At 36.6% G+C, this 19979-nt stretch overlaps 1 protein-coding gene across 1 annotated transcript in view; it reads right to left on the bottom strand.

Annotated features, from left to right (window-relative positions):
* The window catches only part of CUBN (cubilin), a 258475-nt gene that overhangs the window by 64539 nt on the left and 173957 nt on the right, over window positions 1-19979 (bottom strand). Inside the window, exons 45-54 of the mRNA XM_025445065.3 lie at window positions 18975-19153; window positions 17578-17787; window positions 16803-16943; window positions 15482-15663; window positions 10270-10441; window positions 8991-9197; window positions 6198-6347; window positions 4094-4215; window positions 3340-3565; window positions 1662-1849 (exon numbers count right to left, since the gene is read on the bottom strand). Of these exons, the coding sequence (XP_025300850.1) occupies window positions 1662-1849; window positions 3340-3565; window positions 4094-4215; window positions 6198-6347; window positions 8991-9197; window positions 10270-10441; window positions 15482-15663; window positions 16803-16943; window positions 17578-17787; window positions 18975-19153 (1777 nt within the window). The remainder of the gene's footprint in view (window positions 1-1661; window positions 1850-3339; window positions 3566-4093; window positions 4216-6197; window positions 6348-8990; window positions 9198-10269; window positions 10442-15481; window positions 15664-16802; window positions 16944-17577; window positions 17788-18974; window positions 19154-19979) is intronic.

The following is a 19979-nucleotide window of genomic DNA, read 5'->3' as shown; positions in this document are numbered from 1 at the left end:
CTTTCCATTCTCTTCACAGAGGCTTTCACAGAACACAACATTTTAAATTTTGGTGAGGTAAGATTTATGTTTTTCTTTTCATGGATAGTTTTTAGGTGTTTAGTCTGAGAAACATTCATCTACCTCTAGGTTTTGACAAATTTCTGCTATTTTTTCCCCTAAAAGCATATAGCTGTACATCTTGCATTTTAGGGTGTTTCTATTTTGAATTAATTTTTGTACAAAGTATGAGGTTAAAGGTTGCTTGCTGGACCTGGTCCCTCTTGCTATCTCTGCTCACCCTCTTCAATGTCTCTTGGCAAAATCAGGAAGCTCAGGCCTGGTAGGGGAAGAGTGCTTACCAGGCCACTTAGTTTGGGCAGGGCTCCAAATGGATCTCACCTGCCAGTCGTATGAGGTATGAAATGTCAGAGGGATTCCCACTCAATCAAGAGGAGAAATGGACCTAAATAACTTTTCAGATCCCATTTGTACAACCGACGAATTTGCAAGGCTTTACATATGCCTATACATTTGATGTTTACTCAGTCCCTGAGAGAGAGTTCATTTGCTTCATGAAAAAAGCAGTTAGGAAAAGTTGCATTAGATGTGTTTTATTAAACACATGTTTTATAAAAGTACAGGATTTTTATTTAACCAGAAAGCCTGGATCAGTTAAATATGGAACATAACTGGGAAGATGATACAAAATAATAGCATCTACAGTAAAAAGCCACTACTATTCATTAGGTGGCTTTGTGTTCCAAGTACTGAGCACTATTTGTGATATTATATCATATTACCTCTAATGCTTAAAACAGTCCTACTAAAGGACAAATTGTTCTCTTCATTTTATGGTTGAGAAATTAAATCCAAATGTTTAATTAGCTCACAGGGGAATATGCAGGTGGTAAATGCATAAGATATGAATGGAGTCCAGACTAATGTGAACTTAAGGCCAATGTCTTTCTCCCTAAAAGGTGGAAAGAACTCTTAGAGAAATATAACATATGAGATGCAAAATAGCACAATCGGAATAAATTTATCATACAGTCATCACGATCAGAAGTCGATGAAAAGTCGGTGCCATATAAGCAGTATTTGGAACTTTAAAGGAAGAGAGCCTTACTGACTGCCCCACTGCCGTAATTTCATATGAGTCTCTCATGGTCTTTTCAGCATGTGGGCTCTTGAGACCCACAGGGGAGGCTGGCACTTGCCACATCTCTAGCCTTCTGTGATTTTCATAGCATACTTTAAATGTTGCCTGTAATGGGGCTTACATTTGTTTTGTCCTTGAGGATATTAGAAAACAAAAACAAACAAAACAAAAAATTAAGAAAGCAAGCAAGCAAGCAAGCAAAAATTCTGGCCTTCCCTCTTTAGTTTCCACAGAAAGGAAGAACCCTGAGTGTGCACGAGAATTTACTAGGGCCAGAAAACAATTTCCTTAATTAAGTTATTTTGCCTACATACTGGCAAATTAAAAGTCACAGGGCAATATGTGTGTTGTGGTTCAAATTTTAACTCCTAATAGGTGAGATTTCTTATGTTTTTATTCAAGAAATCCAAGCAACAAAATTGCCCTTTTCTTATTTTGAGAGGCAATGAACCGTTTCTGGTCTAAATGTTTATGTTCACAAAATCAGTTCTGCTCCAATTAAATAAACAAGCGTACTCACCTTCACAAAGCTGTTCTGACACTGTCCATCACCACTGGGGATTCGGAAGTTGTTGTCAAAGCTGATCTCCAACTGCTTACTTTCGTGAGTAATGACTGTCCAGGAACATCTGCTATTCTCAGGAAAATTCTGAGGCCAGTGAGGGGATCTGATTGTACCATTATCTGAATGAAGTATTCCCCCACAACCTGAAAAAATGTCATGGAATAACTCATTAATTTGAGAGGAAAATAGCCATTGTAGTAGCCCACTACTTCCAAAGGAGACACATGTCTAAATATGAGATTTCAGTTTATCTTTCCTTACAGATGAGTCAGTGGCCTTCAGGGCAGGTATAAAACAAGAACTCTCAATAAATGTAAGATGCACTTGATCCAGAGGAAGTTTCAGCTGTTATTGTTTTGTTACACTTATATTAAACTCACCCGAGGCCACTAATCCTTGCCATAAGGAGGATAGACTTCTATTCTTTTTCAAACAATGGCAATATTTTTTTTTTTTTACTCCCCTTGAAGCTATGTAGTATCTGTGAACCAACAATCCCAAGTTCTGCATTTTATTATCATGAGCACATGAGAATACAGGGCTACACTCATTTGTAATTTTATTCTAACATACAGGACAAGAGAAAATGACTGATTTTGAGGAGAAATTCTTCTGTTAAGCAATCTGGTTCACTCATATTGAAACACTGATGGATGAAAGTAAATGACATAGATTGAAAGAAAGTCTCAAATTATTTTATGCTATTAAAATATGTAATTAAGAGAAGACAAATGGAAAAATATGAATTCAAAACAAAATGAAGTTAAAGAGTATTTCTGTATCTTTTGCTTTTAAGCCCTTGGAAAACCAATGGTATACCTGAAAGTCCCCTCTGATTTCAACAGCAACCAGTGATTTAATGAGAGAAAGTCTGATCCATTCCACAAAAACCTTCATAACTCTGACTTTTCTAGAAAGAATTGCACTGTGTGGTACTGCAAGGCTTTAAAGAAATCCTGACTAAAGTATCCAATGTGAATTCTTATATTTTCTGAGAATTTCCATGAAGTTCATATTTTATATGCACAAAAGCTACCTTTTTGAAATCAAATCTATTTTATTTTGCCACATACAGAGCACTCATTCTAAATCACAAACCTTGTCACTTTGCTGCTCAAAACTCTTCAATGGCTCCCCATTGCTCAAGGGACAATATAGAAGACAAGGCTCTTTGTGGTATGGACCATTTAACTTCCTGCTCTCAGTTTCCCACTCAGCATTCTGCCTCCCAGCTCCAAATATTCCAAACTATTTGTGATTCCAACACATATTGTCTATTATTTTTGATTCTCTGATTATGCCATGCCCTTTTGCCTACTTAGGCAACATGATGAAATGTTAAGATCAAAACTTCTGCGCCCCACTATCTTTATTCAAATCCTGACTCCACCAATTATCAGCTTCATGACTGAGAAAATCATCAACCCATTCATCCTCAGTTTCTATCCACACAAAATAGAGAAAATATGTATAGATATTGTATCTTCCTTATGAAGTTGATACATGAATGGTGAGGGTAAACGTTCCAAGTTAAGTTTGACAGAGAATAGATAGAAAATGCATACTTATTAAATTAGCTAATAAATTTTTAAAAACACATCAATTTAAAAAGCGCAGAGAATGTTTATTTTACCTAAAGTCTGTGTGTTCCATGTAGCATAAAATCCACCATTTTGCACAGAATGGTCCGAGTTAAAAATCACCACTAGCTGGTTGGAACCAGACTGGATTGTCCTGGGGTTTGAAGTCCCACAGTATTGTCCTATGATGGGTGATCCAGGAGAACCTCCATTCCTGACAGAGACAGAATCCCAAGCACAGGTTGCATGGTCTTCAATATCAAAGTCACTAAATGTCAGCTGCAGGAGGAAAAAGAAATAATGAGGTGCTCCGAGTTGTAAGTGAGCTTAGCTACCTAGAATCAGATACTTTAGACCCTTAGAAAAGGTCCCCTCACAAACTCTTTTGTTTTGTTCTAATTTATATAATTTTGTATATATGTCTCTTATTTAACTCTCCCCTGCACTCCTCTTTTTTTTTTCCCTTATTGGGGCTTCTATTAGAAATTTGAGAGGGGATATTTATCCTAGAACTGTAGTTACTGGAGGACCTCCTCAGTCCAGTGGGCTGGGATGGCAACTCATAACCAGAACATGATTACACCTCCCTCCTGGATGGGAATATCTTCTACATATACTTCTCCTATGCTTGCAAAAGAGATTTATTCAGGCACTGTACACTTGTAGATATCTACACTCTAATGACATTTTGGGCAGAAAATGAATTCATCACAAAAGCAAAGCCTATTCTAATAGCTTGCTTATTAAAAGAACTCTGTTTCCACACCAGACATGGTATTTTTGTTGTAGAAGAAAATCAGAACTTACAGTGATGGTAAAGCCTTGTGGTGCTTCCAACAACCAGGAACAATGGGTCAAGCTGTCATAAGAGGCTGGATAGTTGGGGCTTGCAATCACTCCACTCTCACCCAACTGTATTCCACCACAGTCTGAAATTAGATTTGTAATCTTTTAAATAAGATACAAGAAAACAAACAAACACCTCTGCAAAGCCAAAGTAAGTAGGTCTTACAGCCATCATAGGATTCTTAAAAAAGCAACCAATGAATAGATGAAAGTAGATAAAAGCAAAGGAGAAACTGGGTAGAAGATTAGAAATAAACAGAATCTCATGTAGTGTTAATTAAATAGAATCACACAGTGAAAACAGGATCACATTTAGTACAAAGGAGAGGAATATAATCTGTACCACAAATGGAAAATAATTAGATGTGCCTATAATAGACACTCTGACTATGGACAAAGTAAATAAGCTTCTTGAAAAAAAAACCAAACAAACAACAGGCTAGCAAAAACAAATACAAGCTGGAAGAATATAATCCATACCATAATGAAAGAATTTGTCATTTGATGAGAAGCACTTATACCTGTAGTCAGCTATCAAAGTATATATTAGCATAGCAAGTTGAAGACCAGATATATTTTTAAAACAGGATTGTCTGATTTTCTGCATGGATAATACTGCTTTCTGAAACCTGGCTCTCTTCTTTCAATCCAATAAAGAAAAATCAACTGGCAAGATTATTGCTCAATCTTGCTCCCTCTCCCAATAAGCCATTTGATTATAACACAAAGAGATGTTAGATAAAACTATAACCAAAACATACTTTGATTCATAGCCAAACTTAATAGAAAAAAAGAGGATTTCCAAAATCTATAAAAAATAAGTATCTTCAAATTCTGAGAGATAATCTCAAACTGAGAATATATCAGTCAGAACTAAGATGTAGGCCCCAGAGGTCAGGGTCCAAGGTCTTGATGACCATGAAGGAGAACATATGGCCTTGGATCCCCTGGAAGGAAGGGCTGGAGTTGAGACTTTAATATAACATTAAGAGTCTAAAAGAACTGCCATATTAGTGAAAGGGACTAGAGAAATTCTGATGGCTCAGCTCAGAGAAATGCTGTCTATCTTGGGCTAAATTTTCAGATACAAACTGAATGTCACAGATGCAAATCCAAAACAAATCATTAGTCAATAATATCTAGCAATATGTTCAAAACACACATCATAGGCAGGTAGGGTCTATCCTAGAAATTAAAAAATGGTTTAACAAGAGCAAAGTCTTTCAGTATATAATTTATCATATTAACATATTAAAGGAGGAAAACAGAAACATCTCAATGGATGCAGAGAAATTATTTGATAAAATATTACATTTATTCAGAATTTTAAAATTGTATACTAACAATTGAAGGGACTTTCTTTAATCTGACAAGAAGCATTTATTAAAAACCTAAAAGAAATCAATATATTTAACAATGAAGGGTCACATGTATTCACATTAAGGTCAGAAACAAGTGCTATCATCCCTTCCATTCAACATGATAGTGGCCTAGCCATTGAAATAAGACAAGAAAAAGAAATGAAGTTTTGGGGCCAAAAGAAAAACAGTATTATCACTTGTATAAGATATGATTGTTTACACAGAAAAACCAAAGATAATCTATGACAAAATACCAAAACTAATAAGAGTGCAGGAAAATGTTTGAGCTAAAGATCAATGTATAAAAAATTTAAAAATTCCTAAATATCAAAAAAAATTCCTAGATATCAGCGACAATCAATCAGAAGATATAATTTAGAACATCTCATTGACATTAGCAACAAAACCAACAGCTACCTAGAAATTAATCTAATGGGACACCTGGGTGGCTCAGTGGTTGAGCATCTGCCTTTGGCACAGGGCATGATCCCAGAATTCCTGGATTGAGTCATACATCGGGCTCTCTGCATAGAGCCTGCTTCTCCTCCCTCTGTCTATGTCTCTGCCTCCCTCTCTGTATCTCTCGTGAGTAAATAAATAAAATCTTAAAAAAAGACATTAATCTAACAAAATACATGCGTGATCTTTATGGAAAAAATTATTATTATATTGCCAGAGTATGAGAGCTTAATCACATGTCTTACCTGTAAAAGAATACTCTGCATGGAATCCAACATGTTCTACATGTTCATTGGTGACAAAGTGTATCCATACCTCAGGATAAGGTATAACCAGTGGCACTATAGGTTTTGAAGGTCCACACAGTCTCCACATCAGAGGCCCATCAGCATTACCTGAACAAAATAACACACCAAATGCCATTACTTACAAAGCTTTTGAGAAATACATTCAATGAGTTCAGTAGGAAGGTATTGACACACATTGATATTTTGATTTAGTAGCAGACATTTCACAAAGTTCCTTTCTATCTTCATCAACTGCAAAAGCAAGAGTCCCTTCATCAGGATAGAAAAAAAAAAGAAGCTTTTTTTGTATGGGCATCTTTCTCTATTTTGGGTACCATTTTGTTCCAAATCGTGTTTTCATAATTATTTTAGATACCTAAACAGATACAATTAATTAAAAAAAAAAAAACATTTGGATGTGCCTTTTTTTTTAGGGAGTAAAAAATATAATGCCAACAGTGACAAAAGATAAAAGTGATAATTATCTAAAATTTTAATGATTTCTTCACTGCATTTAATCAACTAAAATGAATAGGATATCCAGTACTCGGGCTAAAAACTATCAGATTTTGAGCTGAGTATTTTATGACGGTTAATTTGATTAATTTTTATAGAATACCTACAGAGCTCACAATTAATCTGCTCTTTACTTATTCTGTCAGACTGACATCATTGATTTTTAAGTACACAAAATAGAGTATTTTAACTGATCTAAAATTGGGGAATAGAAAGAAGATTGCATTGAACTGGCTGAAATTTGATATACAGTTGTTCTGCTTAATTCAATAGCCAATGTTTTGTTTTGTTTTGTTTTTGTTTCTTGTTTATTTAAATTCAAGTTAGTTAATATGTGGTATAGTGCTGGTTTCAGGAGTAGAATTTAACAATTCATCACTTACATGTAACCCCTCATGCTCATTCCATCAAGTGTCCTCTTTAATGCTCATCCTCCATTTAACCCATCCACTCCATCCATCCCCCTCCAGCAACCTTCAGTTTGTTTTCTATAGTTAAACTTCTCTCATGGTTTCCTTCTTTCTCTGCTTTTATCTTATTTTTCTTCCTTTCCTCTATGTTCATCCAATTTGTTTCTTAAATTCCACATGAGTGAAATCATATGAAATTTGACTTTCTCTGACTGACTGATTTCACTTAGCATAATAACCTTTAGTCCCATCCACATGTTGCAAATGGCAAGATTTCATTCTTTTTGATGGCTCAGTAATATTCCATTGTGCATATATTCCACATCTTCTTTATCCATTCATCAGTCAACGGACATTTTAAGCCAGTGGTTTTGAATCAGGTGTCAATGGTGAGGGGTATCAGAATCACATAGAGAACATTCGCAAACAAGTTCCATTTCTCTCATAAGTCTTCTCTATCTACATCTTCTCTACCTTCATCTACCTACAAGGGCCCAGATGATTCTCCTGCTGAGTCCCCTGGTCTGTGACCACAGACTTTATCAAATTCTCCTTGAAAATTCTGTCCACTCCCTCTGTCTATGTCAGCATTGATTCACTTCTCAAAGTCAGCATTGATTCAATAGCTGCCCTAGAACATTGCCACCAGCTCATTATATTGGTTTCTGCTGCTTTCAGCCTCCTTTAAAAAAAAATTGTGGTAACATGGAACTCAGTGAACCTCAAATAGCACTGATGATCTACAGTGTTACTTTACTTCTCTCTCTCTTTTTTAAATATTTTCTTTATTTATTCATGAGAGACACAGAGAAAGAGGCAGAGATATAGGTAGAGGGAGAAGCAGGCTCCTTGAGGGGAGCCCAATGTAAGACTCAATCCCAGGACTCTGGGACCACATCGAGACACTCAACCATGGAGCCACGCAGGCATCCCTACTTCTCTTTTTCAAACCAGGAAAACAGTGTCAATGTAACAATGGAGGCAATTTGATGGATCACCCATACCTCAACTAGGAGAAAGAACTAAAATGGATTCATCTCCTATGAAGGGAAATTTTTAAAAATTCTTAAGAGAATTATGGTTCACCAAGTAAACCTTAATCCACTTCTCATGAAAACAAAGACAAATTTGACTCCTTTGGGGATAATTCCCCAAATAGCTTCCATGTGCTTCTCCATCAGGTACACTGCAAAACTTGTTTTGATTTCTATGTAGAACTCCTGTAAATTCAGGAAATCACTGATACATTTCTGACCATGCTAAGTTCCAGTCTTTGAGGAAAGAAGTCTTGAATAGTAAAAGATCGAGGGAACCACCTGAATTCATTAAGTGACAGACAAGGGGTGTCTGGGTGGCTCAGTCAGTTAAGCGAGTCCAACTCTTGGTTTCAGCTCAGGTCATCATCTCAGGGTCATGAGATCGAGCCCTGTGTCATGCTCTGTGCTCAGCACAGAGTCCGCTTAGGATTCTTTCTCTCTCTCTCCCCCACTTCTCCTCTCCTCCCCTTACCCTCTCTTTCTCAAATAAATAAATAAATCCTTTAAAGAGAGAGAGAGAGAATACAGATAAGCTGAATCTATCCTGAGTGTCTCATTTCAATGAAACATAGAGTCTACTTGCAAACTCTGATCCATCTTGCTCACCATTCATAGGGCATGTTACCTCAGCTGGCTATGCACAGAATTACAGCTTTTTCTGACCAACATTCTTTTGGATTCTATGTGCATATATTATAGCCCCTTGAGTCTCTTTGTTGTTGGTGGCCTCCAGGTATAAGAAGAATACTTTGGATAAATAGGAGAACATGTTCCCTGATTGAACTCACCCACTCGGAACTCAAGGACATCAAACTGACAGTCTTGGTGACTTTCCAGGTAAAAATCTTCAAAATGAATGTAAATAGATGAATTTCCCTGATTTGGATTGCTGAGAGTCCATTCACAGTTTAAGTTTCTTGAGTAATTACTGACTCCATTATAACCAGGAGAAGTAAAGTTTCCTTCAGGGAAATGCGTAAGGGACCCACCACATACTAAGGGAAAAAAAGGAGGAAGAGTTAAATTCATGCTATAACAGGAGATACAAGTAATATGATAATAACTAAAATAACAGCAGCAAGATTTTTATTGCTTTGATTTGTTTTTCTAGATAAAGTTCAGATTGTAGGTGAAGGGCTGGCTCATGCATACAGACTATGGAAGAAGTTTCTGTGAGTTTGGAAATATGTGTAAAAATAAACACATAGTTCCTGTAGGAAATTTCCTGTTATTTTCCTATAGGGTAGATTAGGTGGATTTAAGGGTTTGGCTGTGCATCAGTTTCTCCTAATTTAAGCCTATTATTCATTAATATTTAATTTAGAGAAATAGCTAACCTACAGTAGTGGTCTCAATGGCTTCTCATTAGCAATTCTCCACTTGAACCAAGATTTAATTGGATCAGACAGATAGAATAGCATTATAGTGCCAAGGAACTTGCCCCTTTTCATATGGTAATGAATGTCCCTTGTATCAATGAAACAACTTAGAGGTATTTTAAAATATTCAGTTCCACTCTTTCTAAAATTTAAAACTCTTAGATAATGCACCAATCCAGAAAATAGAATATTTAGGCTAGAAAGTACATATCCTACTTAATTTTTAAATACTCTGTATCAAATATGAGCCCTTATTCATTTACACTGGAAAAATATGTATATATATGGATGACTGAGAAACAATAAAATCCGGTTGTCTTCAACTAAATTACTTATGGGGAGCCAGTTACCTTCTTACAGGCAGAAGGTCTCTCAGCACAAAATAACTGACCAAAGACTGCGGAATGGGCAACCAATATAATGGCAACACTGCATGGAATTGAGCTAGAAGCTCTCCCAATTGCGTTTTTAAGTTTTTTAACTCACAATAGAAGTTTTCTTTCTCAAAATAGAACATTTCTTTTTTCTGACAGGCATGGGGTTTCCCTCCGGTTATGTAAGTTTGCCTTATGTAGAAGATCCCAGGTGTAATTTTGATGAGATCAAAATTCTGCTCTTCTGCTGTTGGTAGTAGCTATAGGACATCTGCAGTGCCCACGATTAAAATAGGTGCATTATAACATATTACCTGCATCTTCACTGGATGTGTAGGTAGCACTGAAGCCTCCAAATGGCCTGGATCCATCAGTGAAAAACACGACTTTCATTGTATTTCCTGAAGATTTGATCTCACTGCTTGCGTTCACACTACCACACAGTTTCTCTAGCTGAGGTGAGTTATTTCTAATGCCATTGAATATCTATTAGAAAAATAGTTTAACCTTTAGTCACACTGTCCATCTTGCTGAGTATTTCCTAGAAGATTATATTCACAGCCCCAATATATTTCCTTAGAAGGAAACTCTGTGCCAACATGAATTACTTAACAGTATGGGCTCCTAGCCCAGTGCCACAAGCCACTATGTTACCCGGAGCACATTCTGTGGCCTCAGGGTCACTTCACTAAAATGAAAGTATTACAGTAATGCCCTCCTGCCATGTGGTGACAAATGAAAGACTGCAATACTGTCTGCAACTGAAAACCGTGCTCTAAATGTAAATTAGATAGGCCAACACACTTACATCTTAGTTCTCAGAGTTCACTGATGGACAATTTTTCTTAACAATGTCTTAGGACCTTTGATATTTGGAATGAAGGCTTAAATGTTAGTCTCTGATGATTTGAAGCATATAGTAACTCAAATATCTTAAAATGCCTTGAAAAGTAACTTTAAAAATCAATCTCAATATCAGCATACTAGTTGTTTCCTAAGTACTTATGAATCCAAAGCCTCAATTTTCTTATTAATTTGAATTTTTAAAAAAGGGATGAGTAGTGCTGACTCCAAAATATTAAACAATAATTCTAGTTATGCACACAGTTCTAATAGTTGCAAAGTATTATTCTACTTCTGTTCAAAACCAGGGTGTTTCAGCATGTCTGGTTGTCACAGTTCAGGAAAGATCCAGAAGTAGCTGAATAATAATTGACTGATTGAGTAATTGATATTCCTCTTTTTAAAAAGGATTTGAATCACTCATGATTAGAAATAATGATTCAGAGTTTGACACTAAGAGATACGAAGAAGAATGCACTCCATAACAAAAGATGGGAGCTTTTAAATTTACTATAATTGATCATTAAATTGAGCTCTGTGAGGGCTTCTGTTTTAAAGTGTCTTCTGACTCACAGGACCAGATATAGCATTTCCTATCACTTACTGAGCACCAATAAAATGCCAGGCTCTCCTAATAGCCTACTTATATTACTTGATCCAATTAGCACAATACCCTCTCAGACATATAACATCATCCCTGCTTTCCAGATTAAGACAGAATTCAGAAAGGCTATGTAATTTACTTAAGTTCAAAGAACTAGTGATAATAAAATTGGATTTAAAGCATCCCCCTTACTCCAAAGTCTGAAGTATTATATAAGGAAACAGAAGATAACAAAATTTCAACAATACTGAAAACAGGAATGGGCAACATATTGCCAGAATCAAAAGGGATTATCAGCAACTACAGGGTAATGGAACATGTCGGAAACTATGATCAACGTCTGCTCTGAGCTTGGAATCACAATGACTGACAATTGTTCAGGCATCCATTTATCACATGAACTGCTGTTAGAGGCAACCCAAGTGCTGTTTCTACTTTCCTCCTCCACTCTTGTTTGTACTCGGAAACTACAACTTCCAGAAAACAATGGGATATGAAGTAGGCATTGGAGATTCAGCTCTGAAACTTGCTATATGCAGAAATAAAATCAGGCTCATAGCTCACTGTAATGCAAGCTGGATGGTGTACTTTTGCCTCTTCTCCTTCTGGACACAGTCAGATAAACAGCTGGGTTTGGAGGGATTGTATGCTTAGGGGGCTGGATACAGTATTAATCTAGAAGCTGTGCACTTAAAGCTGCCTTCACTCAACCTGTAGATCTCAGGAAGCTTCCCTTCTCCCTCTCCTTTATTCTTTTCTTTTCTTTTCTTTTCTTTTCTTTTCTTTTCTTTTCCTTTCTTTTTTCTTTTCTCTTCTTTCCTTTTCTTTTCTTTTCTTTCTTTTCTTTTCTTTTCTCTCCTTTTCTTCTTTCTTTTCTTTCTTCCTTCCTTCCTTCCTTCCTTCCTTCCTTCCTTCCTTCCTTCCTTCCTTTCTTTCTTTCTTTCTTTCTTTCTTTCTTTCTTTCTTTCTTTCTTTCTTTCTTTCTCTTTTTCTCCTCCAGCCCCCACTTTTTTTGCAAGAAGTTTTCAAAGTAATAAAATACAGGCAAAAGGCCAGCCACATCCCCTTATTTACAACAGAGTGAAGAAGAAACAAAACAAACATGGAATCTACAAAAATACATTTCAAAGAAAAAGAATCTGGACATGATATTAAAGGTTCATAAAGGAAGTTAATTCTGAAAGTTATTGTTGGAGCTTTAGCCTCTCCAGGAGAAAAGACCTGTAGATATGACATTTGTAGTTTCTCCTAATTAAATGGCCAAGTCCCTCCAACTCAATGAAGACCATAACTTGACAATCCCATGCATACAAAGCCTCCATGCAGTATTTTAGTACTTCTTTCTCAAATAGGAATAAACAGTCAAGGGTCATTAGACATGTAAGCAAACACCAATCAATATATACAAATAAGAAACAGGAATTTGAAGGAAATGGACCACAAAAGAAGCAACATAAATTTCAAAATTATGATTAATATATTTATATACATATGTGAATATATCAAATACATGTGATAATTTAACTATGTAGTGTATTCAGAGAACAATGATAAACTGAGGGTGATTCCAGGCATATACCTCCTCAAAACCTTATCATCCATATCTACTTTCTTATGGAAATACAAGAACATATGTCTTACCAAAAAAAGGAAATGAACCAAGACAGAATAATGCACATAGCACAGAGTCAGGTGTCCAGCCCAGGAGAGGAACAAAGGGGTGTACAAATTTGATGGGAAAGGGAACGCCCCACATGACAGCTGGCATCCGGCTTGCAGCTGATGGAGAGGGCTTAGGGAGGATATTGCTAAGGAAAATGAATGAACTGATAGATACGCTTTACTATACATGGTGGGGAGGTACTCTTGGGGTGAAATTGTGTGGAAGAATTTGTGATCTGTGCATAAAAAGCGAAATGCAAAAAAGGACACAATTATTATTATTAATCAGAAAAAAAAAACAAAAGGAAATGCTACCATAGTGCATTGCTTGGTTAGGTTGGAAATGACATCTGTATAATCACAGTAATGCAAACACTGAAGAGCAATTTAAACAAAATCTGTGACATATATATTTTGGGAGGAAACTGGGGGAGTCTGAACTGTGCATAGCCCTATGAGCATTTGTGGTGTGTGTGGTAGGGGTGGATTCTGAAAAGAACTAAACCCTCATCTTCCATAGTTGCATGTGGACAGAGGATGTCTAAGAACAAAAAACAAAGAAGTAGCAGAATAGGAATTTTATTTTGAAATAATGACATACATACCACAAGAAGTAGCTAAAAAGTTGAAAGTAGATGCCTTTGGCATCTATGATTCAGAGATAGGGAAATGACAAGTAAGATGTGATTCAAAATTTGTGGTTGTTGCTGTAAATTCTATTTTATTATTGGAGCTCTGAAACTATGACTGTTCATATTATCTTTCCTATAGAGCATGTGAAAATTCTACTGGTAAGATTCCTTTTTAAAAAAAAAATTTATTTATTTATTCATGAGAGACAGAGGGAGAGGCAGAGACATAAGCAGAGGGAGAAGCAGGCTCCCTGTGGGGAGCCTAATGTGGGACTCAAACCCAAGACCCTGGGATCATGCCCTGAGTGAAAGGCAGACGCTCAACCACTGAGCCATCCAGGCATCCCTACTGGTAAGATTCCTAATAATCATTATATTCAATATGATCTCAATTATGTAAAGAATTTCAAAGGGAAATAAACTGTTGTATACATCAGCATTTTAGCAATGGGTGGGTGGGAATTTCAAGTCTTTTTTACATTTTTTAAGTTTTGAACTCTCCAAATTCTGTTCAATAGGCATTCATTATATTTATAATCAGAAAAATAGATTAAAATTAGTGTGCAAGTAAATTTATGCCACATTTATTATAAATACGTAATATTTTATTGCCAAGAAAATGCATTAAAACATGGTATACTTGGAGTGGTTAATTTTTTCTACTTCATCTTTGTTTCCATATATTCAGTGAAGGGGCACCTGGGTGGCTCAGTCACTCATTACTATGATTATACAGATGTCATTCATATAGGATACCATAGGGCCAGTTGGGCTACTGTAAAGATTTGGATTTTCCTCTGAGTGAGATGAGAGGCCAATAGAGGATTTTCAAGGAGAGCAGCAAGATGTGATTTACATTTATCACCCTGGCTGCTGTGTGGAGAATGCAGGGAGACAAGGGAGAGAGTAGGGAGACCAACTGGAAGCTACTAACTAAACTATGTGAGTGGTGATGGCTATAGTAGTGGATGTGGTTAGTATTTAGATTCTGGATCTCTTTAAAGATCTCTTTTAAGACATCTTAAAGTAGTTAGATTCTGGGACTTGATTATGGATGTAATATAAGATGTGAAAGAAAAGACTCCAAGACAGAAATCAATGTTTTTGACCCGACCACCCAGAAGTTTGGAATTGTTATTGACTCAGGTAACAAGGATGGAGGAAAAGTTGAGTTGGGTAGAGAAATATATTAATATTAATGTATGATTAATCCAGTTATACATACTTGTCATTTCAGTTAATGATCTTCGTTCTCATTCATGGATCTTTTTTGCTTTCCTTTGCTAAGGGAAGCTAAGAATGCTGATGACATATCCGAAAGCACTTGACCTTGGCAACACTGAGGGCGGGCAGCACAGGTTCTTCCAAAGGAGTTGCTCAGCACCACTGGCAGAGAACAGTAACTCTGCAGGACCACTCAATGGCTTAAAACTTTTGGTGATGGCTTGTTCTGTGACTCTGGTCCTATTCAACTATGTGCTACCCACGGGCTTAACTCTTCTCCATTAACCCACTTTTGCCATGCACAATGATTATTTGCTCTTAAAATTTATCTCACCTATGACCTTGATGTATGTGGTGACAACAAATAGCCTCTTAAAACAGGTTTTACAAATATTATGGCAGTTCACTACGCTTCCGTTCTATCTAAAATACTTAGAATTTACCTGAGGTACAGTTGCATGGATGGGAATATTCCTGACCTAGTTTTCTGACTATGATTTATAGGTCAATAAACTCCTTCAACAATGGAATGTAATATCCCTGACTGCAAAAGACACTTACTGTCACATGCTCACTGTAGCAGGATGGATGAGCTTCCAGCCTTAGGTTGTTAAAAGTCAGAGTGATCCTCCTTCCTTCCTGCACCATGATCCTCCACTCACAGACCCGGCCATGAGGATTTGGGTTTGGGTAGTTGGGAGAAGTAAACGTTCCAGTAGGGCCCTGTAGCTCCCCACCACATGCTGAAGGGGAAGAAATTAAAAAAAAAAAAACTTCCAATTCAATCAAAATGATACCTTCCACAAGAAGTGTTCTCCAAAGTATTTTCTTTAATATCCTACTGGACAAAATGATTGCTCTTATTTATCACTATATGCATATGAGGACTTACAGAGAATGTTTATATTCACTTCTTGTCTCTAATACTGAATATTTAATCCATGATTCCATGGATGACAGTTCATCCACTGGCAGTCCTGTTATAATCATAGCCCAAGAAATATGAAAGAAAAATAGGTAGAGTAATCCCAAGAGTCAGAAGACTCAGAAGATGAGAGTAATTATCCAGTTTTTTCAGATAAAATCTATATTTCACTAATGTCAGGACATTTGAAAGGTTGATTCTGATGGCTGTGGGGCTATTGGACTGGCTTTCTTTTTTTTAAAGATTTTATTTATTTATTCATAGAGACACAGAGAGAGAGAGAGGCAGAGACACAGGCAGAGAGAGAAGCAGGCTCCATACAGGGAGCCCGATGTGGGACTTGATCCTGGGTCTCCAAGATCACACCCTGGGCTGCAGGCGGCACTAAATCACTGCGCTACCGGGGCTGCCCTGGACTGCTTTCTTAAGATATGTAATGCATATAGCTCTCATCCCATAATATTTTCCAAGCACTAGTTCCTTTCTTTGGTAGCCTGGATTACAGTTGTGATTTTTCTTTACTGATGTGACTATATGGTTAATGTCTGCCTCTCAACTAAAGTGGAAGGTCCAAGAAGATAAGGGTCATTTTTTTTTCTTCAACTATTGTAACACCAATGCCTCACACAGTGCCTAGCCAATGTAGGTGCTCAATTTATACACACACACACACATTTTATATATATATATATATATATATATATATATATATATATATATGTAATTTTCTTTTAATTTTTTTTTAATTTTTATTTATTTATGATAGTCACACAGAGAGAGAGAGAGAGAGGCAGAGACACAGGCAGAGGGAGAAGCAGGCTCCATGCACCGGGAGCCCGACGTGGGATTCGATCCCGGGTCTCCAGGATCGCGCCCTGGGCCAAAGGCAGGCGCTAAACCGCTGCACCACCCAGGGTTCCCTATATGTAATTTTCTTTAATGAATCAGTGAACTTACCTTCCATGCTGGATTCAAACCGTAGTCTAAATCCTGAGGCAGTAACAGAACCATCTGTGACAAACCTGACCAAAGCGACATTGCTAGAAGTGTCTATGCTGTCAGGAATGGTGTTTCCACAGTATCTGCCCAATAAATTTCCTGCGAGAAGCAAATAACTAATTATGTATATGTCCAGGTGATTGATTTTATTTCACCTCTACTTGAGGTGTTCTACAAGTACAAAGAAAATAATAAAAGACGAGACTCTGCCAAAAAGAAAAGCTAACCTCTATTAAGAAAAGCAGGGCAAACATGAATAAAATCAACATATTCATATATATAAAGATGTGTGACAAAAGCTGTAACCAATTAGGGCAAGGACATCTCACACAATGAGGGAGCTCATTTGGTTAGAAATGATTCCAGGCAACAGAGTCATGAGTGTCCAACTCATGCATAACCCTCTCTCTCCTTACCTACCAGGATGCTCCTCAAAGAACTAACTGCATATGACACTGGAAAGTCTCAACAGGAAGAGGATGCCTTCTCAATACAGTGCTCTCTCAGTGTGATCTATAAGGTAAAACTATATAATTACACCTGGGGCTGTAGATACCCACCGATTATGAGTAGACTCCAGGGAGAGAAAAGCTGGAACTGCCCAGACATGACTGCACTTCTATACAAAGGACAAATGTCATTTTGCCTTTCTTGAGGTAAGGACACTTCAGAAGCTGAATAAGAGTGCAGAAAAATAAACACCCCCAAAAGACAGCAGACATATTTTACTGACCAGAGGTATGATTTTCCCAGATCTCCACAAAGTCTTTTTCACAGCCAGAGGAATTCTGAAGGTGAAAATCTTCAAAATGGATGGTGAGATAGTGTCCTGAGGGACCCTTGAGATGCCACTCACAGAATGAGTTGTCTCTATATGGAAGTGTTGGATATCCGCTGCTTTCAATGATACCACTTTGCCCTGTCACTCTTCCCCCACACTGGGCTGCAGAAAAGAGCAATATTCTGTTACGGGGGATTTGTCTTTAAAAAAAAAAATTAACCAGCACATTCAAAACTTTTAGGTGCCAACTGAATATAAATTCACATTTTAAAAATTCTGAAAATGTTTAGTGTTCCCCTTATTTGAAATCAACTATTGATAAAAAGAGAAACAATACCACAAGTCCAGTCCAATAATGGGAAATGGAAACTGACTGGCATATTCTGTAACATCACATTAATCCTCTCAGGATGTAAGAACTATTAGTTGCAAGGAAGTTTTATTCCAAGAACCAACTGATAGATTGATAGGGCCTGCCTACCACCCTGTGTCTGCGATTCTGAAGACTGAGGGTCTGCTCAGCTGGAAGGGGTACGGTGTGTGATTAGCGATGCCTGCCCTTACTGGTTTAACTATCAAATGAATATTTCACTGCAGTAACTGGTATCTCAGGGCCTGGCAAATTACTACTCAGTTCTTTTTTTATCAGCTGGATGTGATAGTTAGATTGAATTATGTACAATTTGCCTTGGGCTATAAAATGACCTATGGTATAGGTTTAATGTTGTTACTAGTAGGCTTTCCAACTTTTTGGTCATATTAAATATGTTTGGTCAGTGTTCAGACCCACCAGATACTAGATTCTATGTAATTATGGCCATAATACAATAAATCTTCAGTATGCATGTGTATTGCTCATTTTTTAAAGTAAGGAAGTCAAAGCACTAAGGAGACATACTTGTTCTTATCTAGTGACTGACTTGGCATTAGAGACTTAGGGGAAAAACATTATCCACTAATGATGAGTTCAAAGTTACTGTTCTAAATATAGTTATTTGATTGTATTTGAATAGTAAACACTTTTACCAGTTAAGGTGATACTATAGAGATTTCATGATAAGAGAAAGAAACAAAAATTTAATTGAATACATTTTCACAAACAAGTCAGGAAAATACAAAATATTCAGGTTTATTAAAAAGAGTGGTTTGAAATGGAAACCAAAATAAAATTTTAAATTGATAAATGACTTTGGTTTTAAACATTTACGTCCCCTAATTATCTCTATCACTAAGACAATCATTAAAATTAGGCAGATAGAAAAACTTCTCTAAAACTGGTATGATTTTTAAAAGTTTTATGATAACTAGTCTGTCAGAACTTTCTTATTAAATACAAAAAATGTTGTTACCTATTGCATACTTGATCTTGAACCCAACCTGAGTGGAGCTGTTGTCAGATCGGAACCTCAAATACATCACCTCTCCTGAGGACAACTGACTGCTGGGCAAAGATCTCCCACAGAGCTTGGCAAGTAATGGTGCATTTGAATCAACCCCATCACGCAACTCAAGGTAATTGGATACACAGCTAAAGTAGAAAGAACATTAGTTTAATATATAAAGTCAGTCACTTTGACATATGTTAAAAATAAAGACTTCACTAACTTTCTCTAAGAGCAATATTAAATCATAATTTTTGTAGAAGACACTATGACAGTCATTTTAAGTGGTGTGTCACTTCAGAATCTACATAACATTTTTCTAATCGTACATTCTTTGGTTAGTAGCTCAAAAAGGCAGGTTTTACATGTACCGCATCAAAAAATGTTTACTTGTCTTCCCTCTATATTTTGTATTTATTTTATAAAGATAAAAGTCATTCTCAAATTAATGCCTAGGAATCTTAAAAACAAAACAAAACAAGTATTTTGTCTTACAGGATGATAGGGCACATTTCACATGACAAGGACAAACTCTCTTGACAGCTCTGCCACCCAGGCTAATGGAAAGTCTACGCAGGAATTTTCTGTGTCCATAAAGTGTGTAAGTATTTACCCAATATTTCTGAAGAAAGTCAATCAGCCAATTAATACTTACTGAGTGGCACAGCGGCATTATATGAGGTGCCCATAAACAGGAAAAGTTCTTGTACCTGAATTTTGTACCATACACATATTCTTGCAAATGCATACATACTTTTGTTAAACAAAGAAAAATTCAGGTGTTGTTCTGTTTTTTCCTGTCATTGTAGTTATTCTCTTTGTGTTCAACAGTAAGACTTACTCCCTGGTTTGTAATCCCTTAAGAATTCTCATTAAAGACAGACTGGGAAATTGTCCTGTACTTGCTTTAGTCCTTTCTCAGACACTGGTGATCTAGTGTCACGTAACACGAATTTCCATTTGTTAAACAGA

Source organism: Canis lupus, chromosome 2, assembly GCF_003254725.2.
Source record: "Canis lupus dingo isolate Sandy chromosome 2, ASM325472v2, whole genome shotgun sequence".
NCBI classification, from domain to species: domain Eukaryota; kingdom Metazoa; phylum Chordata; class Mammalia; order Carnivora; family Canidae; genus Canis; species Canis lupus.
Note: the sequence above shows the minus strand (reverse complement) of the source record. Positions and strands in the feature narration are given on the sequence as shown.